General features: G+C 39.2%; 1 protein-coding gene across 1 annotated transcript in view; it reads right to left on the bottom strand.

Annotated features, from left to right (window-relative positions):
• Positions 1–22,209, bottom strand: part of LOC125461504 (stathmin-3-like) — a 53,262-nt gene extending 31,053 nt beyond the window's left edge. Inside the window, exon 1 of the mRNA XM_048550360.2 lies at positions 22,071–22,209. Coding sequence (XP_048406317.1) covers positions 22,071–22,089 — 19 coding nt within the window. The 5' untranslated portion in view covers positions 22,090–22,209. The remainder of the gene's footprint in view (positions 1–22,070) is intronic.
• Between the last annotated feature and the right edge of the window lie 843 nt (positions 22,210–23,052).

Genomic DNA, 23,052 nt, shown 5'->3' with positions numbered 1-23,052 from the left:
GGAGACCCCTCACCAGAGATTTGGGTGTAACAATTGCTTTGAATGCTGGCTGAAGCTCTCTGGAAAATCTGGGAGGTGTATAAGAGCTAATAGGCTTGCTGCAACTGTATAAGGCAGTGTGAGACTGCCCCTGGAGTATTATGTATGGTTTAGGTTCCCTTACTTGAGGAAAATGTAGTGGCATTGGAGGCAATTCAGATGAGGTTCACTAGATTAATTCCAGAGATGAGGGATTTGTCTTATGATGAGAGATTAGACAGTATAAATTTAAACTGCTCAGAAGAACAAGAGGAGATCCAGTTGAGATTTATCTACTATTAAAGATATGGAGATGCTGGTGATGAACTGGGGTTGACAAGGTCAGAAATCACATGAGACTGTAGTCCAACAGGTTTATTTGAAAACACAGCTTTTGGAGCCTCTCTACGAAAAGGGGATTCACAAGGTAGATGTAGAAAGGATGCTTCCCCTTGTGAGGAAATCTAGACTGAAAAGTCACAGTTATGGAGTAGCAAATTTAAACAGAGAGATGATGAGAAATTACTTCTGTTAAAGAGTTGTGAATTTGTAGAATTCATTACTCCAGAGTGCAAAGGATTCCAGAATACTGATTAAATTTTTTCGGGCAGATGGGCAGGTTTTTATTTAATAATGGGTTGAAAGGTTAAAGAGAGCAGGCATGAAAGTGGAGTTGAGGCCGAGATGAGATCTACATGATTGTATTGAATGCAAAGTAGGCTGAAGTGCAAAATTGCATGCTCCTGCTCCAAGTTTAATCAACTCTCCCAATATCTTCAAATAAAAGCAATGCATTGTGGATGCTGGAGATCTGAAATCAAATGAGAAAGTGCCAGAGAAGCTCAGTAAGTCTGGCAGCATCTGTGGAGAGAATTAACAATACAGATTCACAATGAAACTCCAAAGACTCTTGTTTTTATTCATTCATAGGATGTAGGTATCACTGGGCTGGGCCAGTATTTATTACCCATCCCTAATTGCCTGGAGGTAGTTAAGTGTCAACCACATTGCCTTGGGTCTGGAGTCACATTATAGACCAGAGTAGGTAAAAATGGCAGTTTCCTTCCCTAAAGGACATTAGTGAACCCAACGGGTTTTTGCCCTGGCGATTGACAATAGTTTCATGGTCTCCATTCGACACCTAATTCCAGATATTTATTGAATTCAAATTCCACCAGGATGACAGGATTTGAACTCGGGTCCCCAGAACATTACCAGAATCTCTGGGTCAACACTCTTAGCGATAATAGCACTAGGCCATCAGCTCCTCATTGACTTTGAAATGTTAACTCTTCATCTCCACAGATTTTATCAGACCTGATAGATTTCTCCAGCACTTTCTGTCTTTTTCTAATTTATTCATTATTCAGTGTCTATTCTCCTCATTTGCACTGCAAAATCTTCTCACAATTAAGGTGCTATATAGATGTTCATTCTTGTTCTTGCTAACACTCATCTTGAAGTAGATTAGTTCTGAAGTATTGTGTCAACTCAATCTGTCATAATCAGCACTGCACATGTTCAACAGCAGCGCAATTATTTGACTGTTTGTTGCCAGAAATGGAACAGCCGTATTGGTATTAAATGAATTAATTCCCTTGAAAGCTACAGATAATGTTCTTGCATTATGAATTAAAAAATGCACTTGCAATTATAGTGTGTATTTTCCGACCTCATTTTGCAGCCAATTACATACTTTTGAAGTATTGTCGCCATTGTATTACAAGAAATCCAGCGGCTAATTTGTGCACAGCAAGTTCCCTCATACAGCAATGACATAATGTCGACATATTCCAATTTAATCACCTTGGTTCAGGGATTAATATCAGCTCATAGTACAGGAGGAATGGCCCTGCTTTTCTACAAATGGTACTAGAAGCATTGTCAGTAGCAGGAACACAAACCTCAGCACCTGCTTCTTTGTCCTCACAGTTGAGGTGATGTACATTGAGATTCCACTAAAAGGAAGTGAGAATCTGAAAACAGAAACGACAGGCAGTGGATCAGCTTCCTCAGTTTGTCTGAATGCCAATATCTCAGTACGCTTAGGCACTCGCAACAGGCCTCTGCTGACATCTGCAACCTCCTGGAACAAGGCATTCATCCACTGATACTGCCAGGGTTCAATAAGGCGTTTGTCTCTTAGAGGGTTACTCTTTCCCTCTATCCTCAGCCAGGATCTTTCCCTCTCATCAAGTTGTGTGTTCTTTCTCCTGAAAGGACAGAAAGCAGGACAGAGTAGCTGGGCATTATGGCTTGTGGGGAGAGGTGAGACATTTGTGCATGGAGACTGTGGGAAATGGGTGAAAGCTAGTAATAGCCTAAGGGTGAACGTGGGTGTTGGCTGTTCAAATGAGGCTATGAGGTGCCTGCAGGGAATAATTGCAGCAGAAAGGTGTGTTGTTCTGAGGAGTCCTACACAGGAAAATACTGTGACTGTCAGAATGTGGCATTTGGCAATTGAAAGGATTAGGTCATTGACTTACAATGCCGTCCTGTGATCTTGGATATTTTTGATGCACTGCCACCATGTTGAAGGAGCCAAATTCCTGCTGCCCATCTCCTCAGCCTCATCTATCAAGGCTGCCTGCTTGGAGAGATCAGGTCACTGCAGTCCATCAAACACTGCAGCAGGACTCCGGGTATGAGGGATAGACCCAGACGGCTGCATTCCAAGCTACTTTTCCATCTGTATAGTCATCAACATTCTAACACTGTGCAGAACACATCGTCCTTTAGCATGCCATTCTCATCTTCACGACAAAAACAGTAAAAACTGAATCATTCATGGGCTGAATCCTACATTTTTGGCTTAGTATCAGTTTTCTGAAGTTTCTTGGTGCATTTCTCTCCATGAGTGAGTTCTCTTGTCACATTTCACAAAACCACTCTGTAAGTTATCTGCCCTGCCCATATGGTCTACCTCTTTCCAATTCCAGCCCCATTTTACCATTCACAGTACCAAGAATGACTCACCACTGCCAGGATATTCCACATTTCTGGCACATATACCAGTTTATAAAGGCTGCGTGCACCCAGATAGGCACTGTTAATCCAGAGCTGCCGTGCACAAATTCTGACATTTGCTCTAGGCATGGCACAGAAGGGAACATTTGGCACCTCACTTTGATGTCCTTTTCTCCCAGAGGAGAAAACCATGCCAGCCTGGTTTGAGATTGTGACCCTGATCAGTGCAATATCAATCATCTGTTGGAATGCCCAACACTGTAGGAAGAAGGTTAGTGACCTCTCCACCCTGCCAGGATAAGTGCCACCACTTCACACTCACCCTACTATTGCCCACTCTCCCACCAGAACGCATGCTCTGTCACTCTCATTATTGCCTGCGACATTGTCTCTCACTTACTTTCACCCACCTAAACTCTTTCTAGTAGTAGCAGTGCATGCCCTCTCCAATGCCTACTCACTCACTCGGGACACCTGCCCACTGCACCTACACTAACAACTGTGCCACCCCCTTTCATCTCCATTAATACATCCCCGTCTCCCAATCCAGCAGAAAAGCAGCTCAAAACAGGGCAAAAGAGGCAAGACAGCTCGTGTGCTGCCTGACACTTGGCTCCTTTCCTCTTATTAGGAGAGGACCCTGACTCTGACCATCCCAAGTGGCTGACTGACTGAGTCCAAGTCCCTGAACTAGTATCAGAGGAATCCAGGTAGGTTCAAAGTGAATTAAGATTTTAAGAGCAAGCAACAGCCCGGAGATGCAACCTGGTCAAGTGTATGAACTAGATATGTGTTCCTGAGCACACAGTGTCCTTGCTGCAACAATGAGACTTGCTCCTCCATTCTGCAGTGCAGCACTGTCAGTACACGGGGCACTGTAAGTGGATCAGAGATGTGCCATGAGGTTTCTCAGATGCTGGCACAACGTCAAAGCAATATCCGTGGATGTGAGATGCAAGTGGGTGGTGCCCATGCAGCAAGGCCTGAGATGCTGTTGGGTGTTGCCCAACATGGCATTGAGCTGAAGTCACCAGATACCCACTCTAACTTTCATGTTGCAATACTATTCAATTTTCTGATAATTTTCCCAGGTCTAAAAGGATTTCTTAAGTACTGCAAAGGTGACCACAACCTAGGTTTTATCGTAATTTTCTTCCACTACTCCCACACCTCTCAACGACATTCTCCTCCCCAAAAAAACTGCTGAATATTCTGACAAAATGGAACTACTTTGAGAGTAGAAAATCCCTCAAACAGAAAAAGATTAACGTAAAATAAAATTAAGCTTTTCTTCATCCTTATCTTTTCCAAACCAGCTCCAATAACTAATGATTACACATTGATTTTCAATAACAGATCACTGGGGATAGATTTTGCAATTAATTTCTTTTTAATGTCAATGCATGTACGTCTCCATCTAATCCCTTGCTTACATTGGTAATTAACTTCCATCAATCCCCAAACCAAAAGAATTCTCAGACAAATCAGGACTACTGTCCATGAATAAAGAGTTACAGAAGTGTTTTGGTAATTTCTGCCATTTAATTCAGTAAATTAACAGTCTATTTGTTAAAATTCCACTATTGGCTTAAATCAATCTATCTATCTTCAGCTATCTAGTACATTCTAAACTTAATTCAGGAATAATCAAAATTTGCTTAGTAACTGAGCAAGATACAATGGATTTTGCGAACACTACTTTCAATTTGCAAGACAAAATGAAAATGGAAGAAACAAACGTACAGACTGGTCTAGCAAAAATCTGTGACAGAGGAGACATAATGGCCTCCTCCTATGTTGTATTCAATGGTTCGACAGGAGTATGTTCTCTAGGATATCATCCTGTATAGACATATTTTGAACTTTCAAAGAATTAGACTTAATGTGGCAGATAAGCCCAAATTAGAATTTGATGGATATAATCAATTCATACTGTGTTTACATCATAAATGCAACCATTAGCTTGCACACAATGCATGTGTGCCAGAAATATGCAAATAGGCTGATCATGATGTTGGTCAGCATACCACGTTGATTTAATGCCATCAGTGTCATTATCTAACTCAATGCTCCAGTCAATACCCTCCCTCAACCTTGCACAACTCAACATGCATTCAAGATAATGAAATGTGAGGCTGGATGAACACAGCAGGCCCAGCAGCATCTCCGGAGCACAAAAGCTGACGTTTCGGACCTAGACCCTTCAGGTCTAGGTCCGAAACGTCAGCTTTTGTGCTCCGGAGATGCTGCTGGGCCTGCTGTGTTCATCCAGCATCACATTTCATTATCTTGGATTCTCCAGCATCTGCAGTTCCCATTATCACTCAACATGCATTCAGCAGCCTGAAGAGCCCTACAACACAGCCCCCACTCCATCTATTTAAATGATCGTCACCGACTCAGAGATTAGTTACTGGTTGACTACTTCTGGATGTTGCTTTGAGTTTGCAAGTTTGTGATGATTTCTACAAGCATTTAAGTTTGCAAAAGTCTACAATCTGGCAGGTGCTGGAAATGTGTTTGCTGACTTAAAGGCTTAAAGACTTAAACCAATTGCTCCCAGACACGGATGGATTAGTCGGTACATACTTTGAAATTCAGCATGATTGTTCATTTTCCAAGAGGCTGCAATTAGCACAATAAATTGCTGGATGAGGACAATTAAGAGTCTACCACATTGTTCTGCGTCTGGAGTCACAGATGGGTGTGGATAGTGGATTTCTTTTCCTGAAGGACATGTGTGAACTGGATGGGTTATTACAATGATTGACAGAGGAGGGGCAGAAAGACTTCCGTGGGAGGTCATATTCACTCAGATTGTTCAGGGACCCAAATCTCTATCTGAACCTCAACAAGGGATAACATGTGAAATATCTGTGCTTCAGTGAGGGCATCCCTATTGAAATCTGACATTTGCTGCAGGCACAGGCTCAATCCCACAGCAGATCACTGGCACGCTGAAACAATGATATAGCTGGTCTGGAGGAGCCCTGGAGCACTCGGCAAGGCCAGTGTCAAGATTCATGATGCATGCAACACAACAATCATGTGAGCAGCAACAGTGCTAGGAGGAGAAGGAGGCAGATGAAGAGAGGAGGCTACTGATAGAACACCCTTTTTTGCCTGATTGTCCATGAAGAGCTCATCCGTATGTGATATCAATTGTGTGAGGGCTTTAGAACACAGGAGCTACCTTGTGATGATGTTGCTCCTAGCAGACCATAAGCTCCGTCCAGTACAGGGTTCATGGACTGCTGTAAGGCCCTTTGCAAACTGCAATCCATAGGCCTGGTGGCAGTTCTTTGAGCTCGTCTTACTTTGCTCTGTGCTTTCTCTACATCTTTGAGATATTAGATGTCTGCTGCTGATGCTAAATTAAAGCTGTGATATCAACCATCAGGCATTACATCACGGTTAGCTCCCTATGTCCATGCAGGAAAGGATGGTTTTCAAGCTCTGTGCCAAGATGATGCCCCTTTGTACTGATGGCAGGCATCTGGCAGATCTGCCAATGTATCAAGCATTTGTATCTTCTGTATTTCTACCATCATTCAGTTTGTTTTACTTCTTCACTGCCTGCCTATATTCAATCCCTCAGATATGTGAAAGAAAATCAAGCACAAGGGTAAAGTTATGGTACAGAAACAAGGTGAAAGCAAAAAGGTTACTTTTGCACTCACTTTTCCTTGGACAGTGTGTGCAGTGAGGAGAAAGTGCAATGTGAAAAAAAGGAGAGTTTAAGGAGACCATAATCAATGGCATCACCCTAACCACCGATCACAGTGCCTTGCCCAGTGCCGTCTCCTCCACAAGGGTGAGTAGATGCATCTGTTCCCCTCAGGCTAACCACTGCAGCATCCAGTTGTGTGCCAGCCCGTGGTACAGTTAGAGATGGGGAAGGTGCCTGTGTGTCAGGAAATCTGTCTGGATGATGTGGTTGTCATGGTTCAATAGCTGGCAGCACACATAACCTGGGAGATGTGGGTATGAGGCTTGCTGCACTGCTAAAGGTGTGAAGGTGAGGCGAGGCATTTAAATGTTGAATGCAAGTCTTGATTAATGGGGATTGGTGATAGGTTAAGGATGGGATTGTTTTTTAATTCACTCGTGGGTCAGAATTTTTATTGCCCATCCTTAATTAGGACAATTCAGAGTCAGCCACATTGTTGTGGATCTGGAGTCTCATGTAGGTGTGGACAGTGGATTTCTATTCCTGAAGGATATCTGTGGATTATATGGGTTTTTATAATGATTGACAGGCCATCTTTTTATTAAAATTCAAATTTCACCACATGCCATCGTGGGATTCAAATGCATTGCCCCGGAACAGATGCTTGAGTCTTTGCATTACAGCTCCAGTGACATTACCAATATATCACTCCCTCCCCTATTAAAATGGACATGGTGATTTGAGCAGTGTTTGAGGTTAGTGGTGCATTGGTGGATTTTGACAATTATTTTTACTGACCTTGAAATTGTCAGATCACAGTTCTTTTAGCACTGCATACACATCCACTGAGTTCGCTCTAGCTTTGGCTTCCATAGTATCTACTTTGACTACCTTTGGCTGTGTGTCTGGAGGGTGTCCCGATCTCCTGCAGATACAGGAACATCTCTCCTCCTAGTGATTTCTTCCACCAACATCTCCAATGCACTGTTTGAAAGCTGTGACACGCATTGCCACCCATGTTGTGCCATTTTTCACTGTTGCACACTGCATGTTGGCTCAGTAGTTAGCACTGGCGCCACACTCGTGTTCAATTCTATATTCGGGCAATTGTCTCTGTGCGGTGAATTAGCATGCCCATTTAACATGGTAGGCAGCAGCATGGATTTCATTGAATTTCATATACAGTAAGGTGAGCAGCAATGTGAGATCTTCAGACTTACTTCATACAGCACAAATCAGCAGCAGGGAAGTGCTGAAGACTTAAGGACTCTTAAGAAGCATGCGTCGTGTCAATGCTTAGCATTCTCCCAGGGTCTGCATGGGTTTCCTCTGGGTGCTCCGATTTCCTCCCACGTCCAAAGATCTGCGGGTTAGATGGACAGGCCACGCTAAATTGCCTACAGTGTGCAGACGAGGTGGATTAGCCATGGAAACTGAAGGGTTAAATTGTGGTGGTGTGGGATGGGCTTTGGAGGGTCAGTGTGAAATCCATGGGACAAATGGCCTACTTCCACACTGTTGGGATTCCATGATTCTATAATCAGAGCCTGCACATGATTCAGCTACATGCGTGCACTGTTTAAAAATAATTAGCATAACTATAAGCAGTGCAGGCTGGCTTTAACTGATACAGCAAGTTAGGATTTTGGGTCCCATGTTAATGCATGCACATTTACAGCTGGCTGCATGCTGCAATTATTCAAATAAGCCGACGGTATAAAGTTGGATGCTGCCTGCATTACACTGATTAATTTCACATTCTGATCCAGTACCCATTTTTTGGGGGTATCTAATTTAATCTAGCTACATCAATGTAAATTACTCAGCGTGGAACTAGTTGAATGCATCAACAATTCACAATTTTTAGTCATCAGAACAGAGCAACATAGGAACAGGAGGAAGCCATTCAGCCCCCTTCAGCCTGTTCCACCATTCAGTGAAATCGTGGCTGATCTGTGGCCCAACTCCATTTACCTACCTTTGGCCCATATCCACTAATACCTTTGCTTAACAAAAATCTATCTACCTCCAATTTAAAATTAACAACTGATCTTGCCTCCACTGTGTTTGTGGAAGAGAACTCCAAGTGTCTGTCACCATTTGTGTGTACAAGTGCTTCCTAACATCGCTCCTGAATCATGTAGCCCTAATTCTCAAACTGTGTTCCACAGTTATAGGATTTCCAACTAGTGGAAATAGTTTATCTTTATCTACTGTGTCTTTTCCTGTTCATATTTGAAGACTTCAATTAACACCTTTAAAACCCATATTTCACTAGATGTTGACTGGATATACTCTAAAATTGGTTCACTTAAATTGGAGAACTGAACAGAAATTGAAATTGGCAATTTGTAATAAATACTGCCTAATTTCTCTTCAAAGACTATGTATCAAGGTCATGATGGCTACATGTGTGTACAGTATTCCACTTTGATGCACTGGATCCTTGACAGAGCTTGAGGAAGACTGCCTGAGCTCACATATCTTCTCTTACAATTTTTAAATACACACCATCAAGTACAATAGAGCCCCAAAGTGACTGCTTTTGAATATGGATCTTTTCAAAATGAACATGCTGATCACGGTATCATCATTTGATGAAAACAAGTGGAAGGAAAAATTAGTTTCTGCAGCATTACGTTGACACAGACTGCAAAGATTCCTCAAGCAGGTGCTACAGGCCACACAGGTAGCAACCATAGTGAGGCCTGTCCCCAGGCAATGAATCCAAGCCTGCTTGAAGTACACTAAGCAAATTACAAATCTCTCCCTTGTCGTGTCAAAACAGATCACGCCAATATAGACTAGTACTTACTGTCACACAGAAAGAAGTACGGTCAAATCATTACAACTGCATGACATTAGTTAAATAAAGAAAAGTTTTTAAATTTATTAACTAATTTGGCCTTGAAGTTATCCCATGAGACCGTAGCTGATCAAGATTCAAGACAGTGAATGGAAAGGCCTATTTCCATCTTAATGGAAGCATAATTTATTCCAAAGAGGTTCAGATCTTCATAAAAAAGAAAAAAACAAAGAAATATATTTATTAAATCTAAGCAGTCTCCTTAAGACCACTTTTGGTTTTTGGATCATTATTATTTCTAATAATGTTTTATTATTAGATGTTTACCAGCGTAATAATAAAGTTGCACTGGCTTTAAAGATTCTACATGTGGAGTAACAGACAGTCAGATAACAAAGATCAGCTCTCTCGCCAAAAGGTTTTGCTTTTGAATCTTACACCTTGTATAAATGAAAACTAGAATCTATTTTAAATCTGCAAATTCTTTGATATACAAATGAGCAGAGATATTTGGACATAATTTGTAAAATGCTTATTTTAATTCAATACACTAACCATTCTGAAAACTCTGCAATTAATTTCCAATTTGTGTGCACCAAAAGCATCTACAAATCAACCACAACAGCTGGCCATGCCATTATCTTACCGGTGTTAAGTTACTCACAGTGGATCATGAAAGTGGTACTGTATACTTTTCAATGGAATTGATGAACTGCTTTTTTCTTTCTTCATGCATCTAACTTGCACTTCACTTTAGCCATTCCACATTATTTGATGAGCGAAAACAAAGTTGCTGGAAAAGCTCAGCAGGTCTGGCTGCATCTGTGAAGGAAAACTCAGAGTTAACGTTTCGGGTCCAGTGACCCTTCCTCAGAACTGATTATTTGATGTCCCATTTATCACTGGACGTGGCAAGAAAACATTAGACATTTTTAAAATAACGGGTAGTGCTGGTTAATAAATGAAAATACTCATCCACAGAACAGCATAAATTGTGACTGTTCTGTAACTCGCGCTTGACTGTATGACAGCCAACATGCTGAATGAGTGATTTATTGTCACATATATCTAGGGTAATAGAATGAAAAGTGTTTTGTCATCACAATCCAGTGCCATTTTAAGTTAGAAAAAGAATAAAAAGGCAGTATTTAGAATTCATCTTCATCAACCGGTGTCTCACAGCTCCAGGACATCTGCAATGTCTCTATAAAGTTGGCCTTGAGGAGTTCCCGCTCCAGATACAGCAACACCAATGCTGATGCCCGAGGAAACCCCAGCTCCTCATGTCTTCCACTATCTCACTGACATTGCCAAGAATCCCTACCCCATGCCTACCGAAGTCAGGAGTCCTGGCCCTGGATTGGAGGCTGAACCTTTTTCTATTAGGAATTGTGCCAACAGGTCTGTATGATTGCTCCTACTGTCTTCATTATTTACTTCAGCCTGATTATGAACCTCAGTCATGACTCAATTCCAAAATGGATCCTGATTAAGTTTCAGTTCTACAAGAAGATTTTCAGTGTCAACAAGCTGAAGACGAGATTAAGGTAACACTCTATAATATCCATGATTTATAATATGCTGATTACTGGATTGTTGTGACCGACATTGCAAAATGTTCAGTCCAGCTTCAACTTCTTCAGTTGGTTTGGTTCCTCAGATGAAATCAATAAAGCCAAAATGGAAAACATCAGAAATTGTTGAACACTTCCCAATTCTCAGCTGCCCTGCTCAAAAGGTAACTAACTATCAGAGATGACCTGGCACAGAATTAGCTGTCCTGGTATAGCTTTCCAACAATTGTGCAACCAGGTCTTTTGACCCCAAATATTTCCACAAGAGGACAAAAGGTTCAGTCCCCAATTTCCAGTGTGTTTCCACAGCATATTCATAAAGACAAGTAAGAAGCAGGCAAACAAGCTCCGGGTCCTTTTCAGATCTCTTTTTTCATGTCTCAAGAATGGCATCCAATTTCAAGAAGAACAAACATCCTGAACCTGTCATTGAAAAGGAGACAAGTTGACAATGTTGTATGTGGATCTGAAAGGGTTTCAAAGGGTTAATGCTGAGGAGTGCATAAGTAAGACCTATTGTGATAACATCATATGGACTTGTGCTCAGAACAGAATAGGATCTTGAATGAGTGAGACCTGACTATCTGGTCTTCTTCAAAGTCCATTTGTCAATGTCATCATATCCACCGTAACCTGTGACTAGTTTGCTAATATGCAATAAGCTATTTCTTGTTAACTGCAAGACACCTCTCAGTTACACCAGGAAATGGTTTTCCTCAGTCACATGTGACTAAGCAGGGCCTAATAGATTCCAGGATTTAAAGAGGATAATACAGCAAACTTCACCAAGAGCAGCAGCGCAAAAAGTGCAATGAGCTGGTATGCCCATTTAACACTGTAGGCAGTAGTATGCATTTAATTAGATTATGCATACTGTACGGTGACCAGCAATGTGAGATCTTCAGACTTACTTCGTAGGGCACAATCTGCAGGGAAGGTCTGAAAATTTAAGGACTCTTAAGAAGTATTTCTTGCGACAATCCTTAGCAAGGAAGAATACTCCAGACGATGATAAAAACATTTCAAACCTGGCAAGAGCATCAGTGATTCCAAAATATATCCATCATGAGCTGGTGGGCTGTGGGAACAGTTCCAAGGTGGAACTCAGCAGTGAGTGAATGGAAATTGAAGGCTTTGTGAATATAACACAAAATTTTTGACAGGCACTGATCCAGGCTGATAAAATGAGAAACTGAAAAACCACTTACAGTTCATTTCAAGCATCGTCACCACCAACACCGAGAACCACAAGGTAAAAGAAACAGTAGTGAAAGATCATAAAAGAAACATTAATCTGCAGTCACAGACCCGGGCGCACTGCAAAGCCAGTAATTAAAGCAATAATATTGTACAGAGTAAAAGCTTAAGCAGACCTGGTCTCACAGGATCAGAAAGTTTGGGTGACTCAGGCCACAAAAAGGCAGGAGATCTTTCATAACAGCTGTAATAAAGGCAGGAGTAATTTATTTAAACTGCGAGGAGCAGGAATCATTTAGTAAAACCGTGATTAAAGAAGAAATGATTTATTCAAACTACAATAGAGGAATTCATACAGTGAACACAAGAGAAAAGTGGAAATCCAGTAATTTGTCCATGAAGGGTGGGAATCTTTCACTTTAGTCACAAATGTTGTGAATCTTCCATGTTTGCTGTGAGAAGGCAGGGATCCTCCATTTTTGCTACAGAACATGAGAAAACAGAAACAAAAGTATTAAGCAAGCATAATATTTAACCTCCACAGGAAGACATGGCATTGGAAATAACATCGCTAGGAAGATGTTCCAAGTAGAAAACAAAATTGAACTGAATATTGTGGAGAAAACAATTGCTGAAATACAGTAGAGCTTCCAAATAACATTTAAAAAATCAGAAGCTAAATCAGTGAATAAAAGCGTGTACATAATTTGGAGTACGGCTAATGAAATTATAGTTTACTAAGTGACAAAATAATTGACAGATACTTTAGAAGACATTCTGAAAGTCTTTGACAATTACTGTAATCTTAAAACCAATAAAATTCTTGAAATAGCAAGATTTAATAGAAGAGTTCAAGATCCAATGGTATCAACTGATGTTTTCATTAATGATCATGACAGATTCATGGAAAAATGCAACTATGGTGACTTCAAATCAGAATTCATAAGAGATGGAATTGTTGCAGGAATTGCCAATCATTTTTTGTCAGGTTTATTACAGTCTAAAGGAGATCTGATTCGAGCAAAGGCCATTCAAATGGTGAATGAAACCAAAATCCAGAACTTGCTTAAACCAATCCAAAATGAAGAAAAACGACCTTATCAGAGGAGATTGACAGAGTTTGTGCAATTCTTAAGGTACAAAACTAAAAACTACATATTGGGAAACTGGTAAAGTGAGTAGGACAGGTATAAGAAATAAATTGCCATTGTCAGTGTTTTGGAGCAAAGAAACTTTGCAAGTGCACATGAAGTTAATATGAGTGCTTTATTTGATATTCAATAGGTAATTTGCAGAAAATGTGTAGAGCAAAATGCAGTTTCAGGTAAGTAATAAATCAAATGGCTGCTCACACAAACGTTAATGAGCAAGAACAGCTCCAACAGAAGGAAAACCTAAAGTGTTCCTAGGGGGATCTAGGTGATCTAGACATTACAAGCAATATGCAGACAGAATATCTGCATCTGATCGCAAAAGAAGAATGCTAAAGGATTGCCTGGAGCATAATTAATGAACTGAGAACGGAAGATTACTTGAGTAAAGTTGCCGAGAGTCATGATGGGACGTTTACCTGAAGCTATCTGATATTAAGCTTTAGCCGAAAAATGAGAAAATCCAATCCATTTCCGCGGGCATCTGGATTCCCAAATTAATTCAGATTCATTCCTTATTCAATAGAACTATGCTGATTGTTTTAGATATACCTGCGATCAGTGCTGATTTTGTAATAGTGTGCTAATTTCTGAAAAAGATATCTCTGCTTTCCGTGTGAATTTCTGTCTGTAGATGCAGACTAAATACCTGCAATTTTTGCATCTTCCACATCGCGAGAGGGTGGTGCGTGTATGAAATGAGCTGCACAAAGAAGTGGAGGAAGCTGGATGGGTATATAAATAGGAAGGGTTTAAGAGGGATTTACGCCAAATACTAGCAAGTGAAACTGGATTAATTTAGGATATCTGGTCAGCATGGATGAGTTGGACCGAATGGTCTGTTTCCACGCTACATATCTGTGTGTCTCTACCTTTATATCCAGTTTGATGTTGCAGCTTTGCTATAACTGTGTATTTGGAAATGTAGCTTGTCCTCAAGTGTACTTCATCGCAAACTGCTTTTTCAAATGCACAATTACGTCATTTTAATGCAGCCACTGTTCACTGATGTACTCAGCGAAGAGGCACTTGTGCATGTTGTACAAGAAATGAATGCTGCCACACCTGCTGAGCTTTTCCAGCAATATCTGTTTTTGTTTCTGATTTAAAGCATCTGCAGTTTTTTTTGGTTGTTACTTAATAGGTTTGTTTAGCTCAGTTGGCTGAATGGCTGGTTTGCAATGCAGAGTGACATCAGCAGTGTGGATTCAATTCCTGCAGAAGCTGAGGATACCATCAAGGTCTCTCCTTGTCAAACTCTCCCCTTGCCTGCAATGTGGTGATCCTCAGGTTAAACCATCACTAACAGTTAACTCTCTCTAACGACAGAGGAACCCTATGGTCTGCAGGACTATCAGGGCTTTAACTTTACCAATCAGTTTTAAATTTTACTTAGCAACAATAAATAATCACCATCAATTTGTATATGACTGAAATGAATAATATGCAGAAGGAATTAGTATAAATTTCAGAATCCTGATGTTTGAGTTCATCAACACTCTCTTCAATTCTGAATCATCTGTACTTCATGGTCAGATTGCAGTATTTGAAAATCCTCATAAGTGCGATAGTATTATGTACTAATGTTTCGACAGTATGTCAACATATTTTTGAGAGACATGCTCATGCATCATAGCGTGTGATATGAGAGTATAAAGATCTCATACTCCATATATCTCAGGACACTTGAAGCATGGCAATCCACTAGAATAATTGCTTAATATTCGTCCAGACACTTCTGTGCCTGAGGAGTGTTATGTGCACAATAGTTGTAAGAAGTGTCTGTTTGAATCTTCAAACCATGATATTCAGGCTCAGTTACTTTTGTTACAAGAGATAACATAAGCATTGCAGCATCAGGAAAAATAACTCGAAGGAGGCAAACTCATACCGATTAGTATTTTTTGTTTCACAAAGCACCTGTGAAATGAACCTCCCAAATGATGCTCATCACTTTTGGCTGATATATTTATTATAAACCCAGCATTCACACGCAAAAGGATTCTTTATTTATCTTCAATGCATATGAGGAGACTCCAAACGATAGTGTGTTACATCTTAGAGTAGCTCAGACCTAGAATTTTACTTTTCAGCCCAACATTTAGTTCCATCATATATTATGGCTTTATTATTTTAGAATTTTTGTCATGAATTTGTATCTGTAGCTCAAAACATTCTGCAATGAGAACCATCCAAATGAACAGTTCAATGCTGCCCTGATATATCACATCTTCGGCATTCATTTCCCCACCCCCCCACCCCACTCATGTACTAGTAAAAGTTGCCCTGATAGATGTGTGGATCTCTTTGTCTGTCCTCACATAATGGACTTCCTGTTATAGACAAAACAGCAATCTAAGCAAATGATGTTGTGAGCAGGGGAATTAGGTAGTATTAGTTAATCTACGTTATTCTCCTTCATAACCCAGGGTTAAATACCATACGTGGAAACATACATGGTGAGGGACTCCTTGTGCAGCTTCTGCCATACAGATTTAAAAATTTTACATTTGAATCAATGACTCTGCTTTCCATTTACCTACTTCAATATGAAAGAACACGTTTATAGTAAGGGTATATAACTAGAGAAGGTGGTTCGTGATGTCTTCCTTCTCATTCCCAACCACATCCTTTCAAAGTAGTAGGCGAGCATGTGCCATTTCTAAAGTAAACAATTAATACACAATTGAGATTGTTACCAAGCAAATCAAACCAAATGACACACTGCCTGTGATATATGATGGACTTAGGCCTGCAATCAGCAGTGAGAGAGCCAGGAAGGGGGACACATCATTCAAGTAGTCTCTTGTGTGCATCGGGGCCTCCACCAAAATACCAACCTCTCTTTTACCCCTGCCTGTATGGCCTCCAAAGCACATCCCTCTCACAACCATCACCTCCCTCCTTAGGTTCTCTGAATCCCCAGGCTTATCTGAATCTGGACACCATGGCTATAATCATACCGGTGCCTACTATCAATACCAGAAGTGCCCACGACTCCGTTCTGATGTTTCTGGGACTGCGAGGGGAGCTCTTGTGCGTGGAACTCCCTCTCATTGAGGGGTAAATGTTCTAATTTCTACTCAGGGGAGGGCTTTCTTTAAGTTGGTTGACTGGTGTTCACCTTTTACAACAGGGGCGATTGGAGGGTGAGCAATGCATACCTCCATATGAAATTCAGCCTGTAACTTTGTTTCATTGGAATATATCAATCATATAGATCTTACAGATTGCATGTTCTATAAGAAGCTCTGGTATAAATTAAAATTTAATACTAAGGCTACAGGAAATGATAATAGAACAAAATACCCTCCTTATATGATGATGAAGTAGGATTATTATCAGTTTATTACTCAGTAACCTAACTGCTAAGAATCATGAAGCTTTTGGCAAATTTCATAGTTTGTCATCATACATGCCTATAAATGTATGTTGTATTGTCCACCTGTGCAAACTTCCGTGCTCTAATTGATTATTTTTCTCCTTTATGTCCATGGGTGATATAATCCCCAAACACTGCCATATCATACATCTTATTAATTTGAATCCTGTAATTTTAGGTGTACAGAAATGCAGAAAATTGCAACTGGGGAGAAATTTCTCTCTTCCCTGCTTAAAGCAAATTGATTTAGCACGTGAAGAATTTTTGAGAGAAGAAATCTAAAGAGCAATTAAAACATCCTTTCAATTCACTGGGATACAATAAGCTTTTACATATCACTTACATAGTGACATCACATATCTGTAATATTTCAACAGTTGAAAGCAGCTTTGAAATGAAATATGCTGGGATACTTTAAGTGATTTTGCATTAAGGAAAGATAAATCATGACCTCATTGGAATGGTTCAATAAAGACTGCAGTCCTAGCCAATGTTTCTAAAATCCATGCTAAGAAATTACTTCACAGTGTTTCCAAGTAGCTTTTACAACAGCAACGAAACAAGAAGGTAATCCTGTTTTCTGGATGGCTATCAGGAATCCCTTTTATGGTGATTTATAGAATCTCTACAGTGTGGAAGCAGGTTATTCAGCCCATGGGTCCATACCAACCCTCCAAAAAATCCCTTGCCCTATCCTTGTAACCCTGCATTTCCCATGGCTAACCCACTTAGCCTGCACATCCATGGATATTATGAGCAATTTATCATGGCCATCCACCTAACCTGTACATCTCTGGGCTGTGGGAGGAAACCAGATCACCCAGAGGAAACCCACAAAGACACATGCAGGAAGTACAAGCTCCACATAGACAGTTGCCCTAAGGCGAAATAGAACCCGGGCCCCTGGCACTGAGAGGCAGCAGTGCTAACAACTGAGCCACATCATTGTACCTAACAGCAAGGTTTAGCACATTGAAACAACTGGAAAATATTACTGATTTTACAGAAACGTAAAAGCTGGAAACTCTAAGCAACATCGGGGAGGCAATAGCCTAGTCGTATTATCACGGGACTGATAATCCAGAAACCCAGATAATATTCTGGGAATTAGGTTTGAAACCTGCCATAGCAGCTGATGGAAGTTGAATTCGATAAAAATATCTGGAATCAAGAACCTAATGAAGACCATGAACCCATTGTCAATTGACAGCAAAAACAATCTGGTTCATTAATGTCCCTTAGGGAAGGAAACTGCCATCCTTACCTGGTCTGACCTACATGTGACTCTAGACCCACAGCAATGTGGTTGACTCTAAGCTGCCCCCTGGGCAATTAGGGATGGGCAATAAATGCTGCCTGGTCAATGACAGCCACATCCCATGAATGAACAAAGGAACTCCAACAACATTTGTATGGTGAAAAGAAAGCTTTTGCTTCAGTTTTGACCCAAGTCAGAAAATGTTGCCTGATCTGTTAAATGTTGCCACCAATTCCTGTTATTGTTTAAAGCACTAATTTTAGTCTTCCCTATTCAAAACTATACGATGAGTTACTTACACTTTTGAGGTGATGGGCAATATTTTCTTGTCAGAAAATATAATAACTTAAGTACAGAAATACAATAATGTTTTCAGATTTTGAGCTCAAAAATTCTGATGCTTGGGTGAAATACTATCTTTAGACATTAATAAGGAGATTGCATGCAATCTAGTCATTCCTATGTAATCTCACAGATTACAACTTTAAAAGTTATTTGATCCATTGTATGTTCAAGAATGGTCGGTATAGTTTTCACATTGGGCATAAAGGTTTTCTACATTTCTCAAAATGTATTTCAATAAGTGTCATAACTGGATATTTAAAGAAAACCTGGTTTCATGATGGGAAAAATTGCACATTTTGAAAGAGTTGCATAACTGAGAGGCATACCCATGAGAGTTTTGAAGAGTCTTGACTTCAATTTTCCTCTAATCTCTGTGTCTCTTATGAATTAAAATGTAAATCTGGATTTAAATAATTTGGGTAAATGGACTCTCATTTAGAGGAGCATGATGCAATGAAAATCAGTAGCATAACCAATTAAAACCCATACTGGACCTTGTTTAAGGCCACACAAAACTATCAGTAAACACGATGCTGTGATCTCATGTTATAACTCCAATAAATATTTTAAAATAATTCACTGTGTAGGTTGTATTTCATGTAACATTGTATCTGCATTAAATTGAAACTAATTGCAAATTGAGGCTTGTTAGTATGCCCTTGTGTGCAACGGTCTTTCAGGATACCAGATACAACAGACATTGAATGATGGTGCCACAGAAGACAACTGATGCAGCATTGCCCAAGCTGGTAACTTATAGGTATGTGATGGAAAACTCAACATCTGCTAAAAAGGCAATTACACTTTCCAGGCATACGGAAGTGTTTACTGCAACATTATTGCCGACACACATGAAATATGAGACTTCTAGCAATGCAAATATGTTTCAGCCTATTAGATTTGTAGAATTTAATGCTTGAGAAATTAATAATGTTTTGTCATGTACTTCTGTAGCCAATCAACACGTAATGATTGACGTTCTAACATGCATTTGTTAGAACAAGCAAGCATTAAAAAATGAAGGGAAGAGATTAAATTGTTGGTAGGAGGCCTGTTGTATAATTTTTAGGTAATTCTTTTAATGTGAGGCAAATAACTTGTCCAATATTCATACTAGCCACCTGTTTAAAATTTATAGATCTGCATTACTAAATATTAAAGAGGAATAACTGCAAGTAGGGAACAAATTGTAAGGAGGCCTTAGTTATTAATCATAATGATGTTCTTTATTTCTTCAAAACCTACAAGAAAAATACTGCAAAACTTTATGATTTTATAACCATGTTTTCTGCCACTGACACTGACAAGCATTAAACCCTGCAGCGTAACAAAAGTATTTGAGATCTTCAAATATAAACATAAAGCAATAGTTGATTTAAAATACATTAAAGAATTCAATAAATGGAAAAATTACCGACTGACTCAACTAACGTTACTTCAAAAATCTTAATAGTTGACCGACTATTGCACAAAGGATAAACAGATAAATTCTGCTGCCATGCTTAAAATATGAACCATTTATTAAGCCCCCAGGCAGTTTATTGTAGTAACCCCCCTCCCCAGTTTTGTGTTGCAGCATAGACTGCAGTACAAGTGATTTGACACTCTCAGACACTGCCTCAGCTTGGTGCAGGCTTCGGCTGTGACGACACAGCCTGCAAATCTGTTCAGACACTGCAGATACCGCAAACCTTCTTTGTCATTAATGTCAACAAACTAACTGTTCCTTTACAATAAATAGTTTTTATAGTTTACTTTCTTCCTGATACTGTACGAATGTATGCCTTGTCAAACAGAGGCATTCATTTCCATATCATTAATTCAAATTGAATAAATGCTCCACATTAATCCCTCTATTATTATTTACACACATCTAAATCCTGGAATATTGACATGAACTGTCTAAAATTGAAAATCATTTCCATTCCCTTCAATAAATTAGTATAGAATTATAAAGATGTGTTCCATTTTAAACAATTTAACAATTTCAAATTTTTATTTGTTTATCAGCAAGCCGCTAAAAGCACAGTAGGTTGCATACACATATTCTTTACCTCAACAATATGCTTATATTTACCATATATCTACTGATTTCATGCACACAAAATTTAGTTCAGCAAACAAATAAATGTAACTATTTTGTTATTAGTTCATTATTCTATGTTTAAAGTGGGAAACTTTTACAAACAAGTTTTGCCCTTCAGTTTGGCTGTGTATTTTGTGAAGCAAATTATATCATTTCTGAAGACTTAACTGGAGGTCCAACTACATAAAATTACTGCATGAATTTTAGATCACCTAATACCCACCACTTCATTAATGTCGAGTGTTTTCTAGTGTTGCAAATGTAAACAAATTGTACATCTGAGAATCTGCTTCGAGATCTTGCAGAGTCAGGTGCCAGGTTCTTTAAAATCTCGAGTATACGTGGCTTTCTTTAAACATTCAATAATGCCACTGAATAGCTAATCTGTTGCAGGCTATATCATTTAAGATGTTGGTGGACTTGTTGCTACTTAACCAGAATGCTATTTTCTCACCATATAATTTAATATTCTCAAGAATAAATCTCTCTAAAACATGAGTTTGCTTGGTGCTCCTGAAAACTTTCATCGATCCCTGTTGCAATAAACGCCTTTTGCAACCATAAATATTTAAACCGTACACATTCATATTTCACCGGGGACAGGCTTCATGCTGGAACCATTAAGCCTTGCCCATCCCTTAGTTGCACTGCAAAAACACCATTGTTTAGGAATCGCTCTGCAGATCGTCTATTTTTCTCATAGTTGGAATTATAATTCATCATATTTATTGGATCAAGAAGCATCTTAGGAGAACTTAGCACTACAAATTATCTTTGTCGAGTGGTTTCCGTGAGCTATTAATTTTCTATTACGTAGATCAATAAAACAGGTTAAATGATTTGGAGAGCTAGCTGCAATCAGTAACTGGTCATTGTAAATCAAATAGTTCTTTATACAATAACTTAATGTACAGCTAACCAACAAAAGTCACCTTGTTAGATTTCAATTCAGATATAATGTCATGACAGATACTGGCTTGAAAATACCAAGGGTTGCTAATTACAAGATTGTCTCATTTAAATATTTTAGTGACCTAGTTTCAATTACATTCTATGGCCTATTTCCATTGCAAATTACTAACGACGTACTTTTCAGTCTCCCACTGGGCTTGCTTTTTCTGATAAACTTATTCAGAAGACAATTTCTTCCGCTGGTACTACCTCAGTTTAGACACATTGTACCTTTACGATATACAGATACACAGTCTACCCAGGAAAGTAATATGGCTGCTGGGCGGAACCTTCTGCATTAAGACATATTTTCCTCTCACAGCTTGTAGAATACTGAAAGAAGATGCCCAGGATTTCCCTTCTGCTTTTCATTATTTTAAATAATACAGCACAGGTTTATCAGCAATCACACATACTCTGCGTTTTATATAAAACTACCACATCTAGTTTCATTGAAAATGAAAATATCAGATTTGTAAGGAATCAGATAACGTAATTAACAGAATTATAATTCACCATATGTACTTCACATTGCATTCAGATATACAAGTATGGCAAATGAGATGCAGGCAGATTTTGCAGCAACATTTTGCTCTGCTCGGAAATAAATTAACACAATCTGTTGAAACAGCAAAATCCGCGTTTTTAAAATTATTTTTACATACCAGCTACAGTGCTGGACATGGTACCGCAGGATGTAGAAGCTCAAGCAGCAGGAATGAGATGGATCTGCGCTGCAGTGGTGTGGAGACAGCTGTCTGAATAAGGCACTGACTCAGTGGTGTGTAAACTGCAGAAGGGGAAGAGGAGAGGCAACCTGTTAGGAACAGTAAATCTGAGTGGCTCTGATCATCTTTTGATGTCACTGCTGCACTGCCTTTTTCTGTGCACAATGAATATTAATTTGCTAAATAATCCAAAAAACTCACAATCTTAAAATGTATTTTTTCAATGACTGAATAGGGCAGTATACCTCAAAACTCCCCTATCAATTGTACATTCCAAGTAGAAGCTTTTTTAGCCTGTTTGACGTGACAAGTTATTATTTTAAGACATTGATTTCTCTTTTTGAAATATTTTCAATTTGCAGAATATTCACTTTGAGTGATCAAAACGAAAATGATTGACTATCAAATTAAATCTTATGTTATGCATAAATATTCATAGTAAAACTACTTAAGTGCTATTAGCTAGCCCAGAACCATGCCGTCAAAGTATTTATGATGGATAGTATAATTCGTTAACCTTTTCAGTGCTGTATACTGCACAATATTGTGCAATGCTAAATCTACATAAATTATTTGTATATATATATATATATATATAATTTTTTTGTGTATATATATTTTATATATATTTATCATCAAGCTGATTGTCTGATTTAGAGGACTACCAAAAACATTCGACCTTGGCATTGTCCATTGCTATGTCTGCATGAAAATTGCCAACACTTCAGAAAAAAATCAATGCACAAGGACATTTTTCACATTTTCCCACAAGAATTCCATGCATTCTAACAATGAGTGAGAGAAGTATAATTGGCCATTCTTTATTTTACTCTCAGAATCAAGGAGAAACAATGTTGTGCTTGATATGACTAAAGGCACAAGAGATGAACAAACATATTTCCTGAGGTCTGTCAGCTGT

The sequence above is a fragment of the Stegostoma tigrinum genome, chromosome 19 (assembly GCF_030684315.1).
Source record: "Stegostoma tigrinum isolate sSteTig4 chromosome 19, sSteTig4.hap1, whole genome shotgun sequence".
NCBI classification, from domain to species: Eukaryota; Metazoa; Chordata; class Chondrichthyes; order Orectolobiformes; family Stegostomatidae; genus Stegostoma; species Stegostoma tigrinum.
The sequence above is the reverse complement of the archived record's forward strand: the minus strand, read 5'-3'. Positions and strand labels throughout refer to the sequence as shown.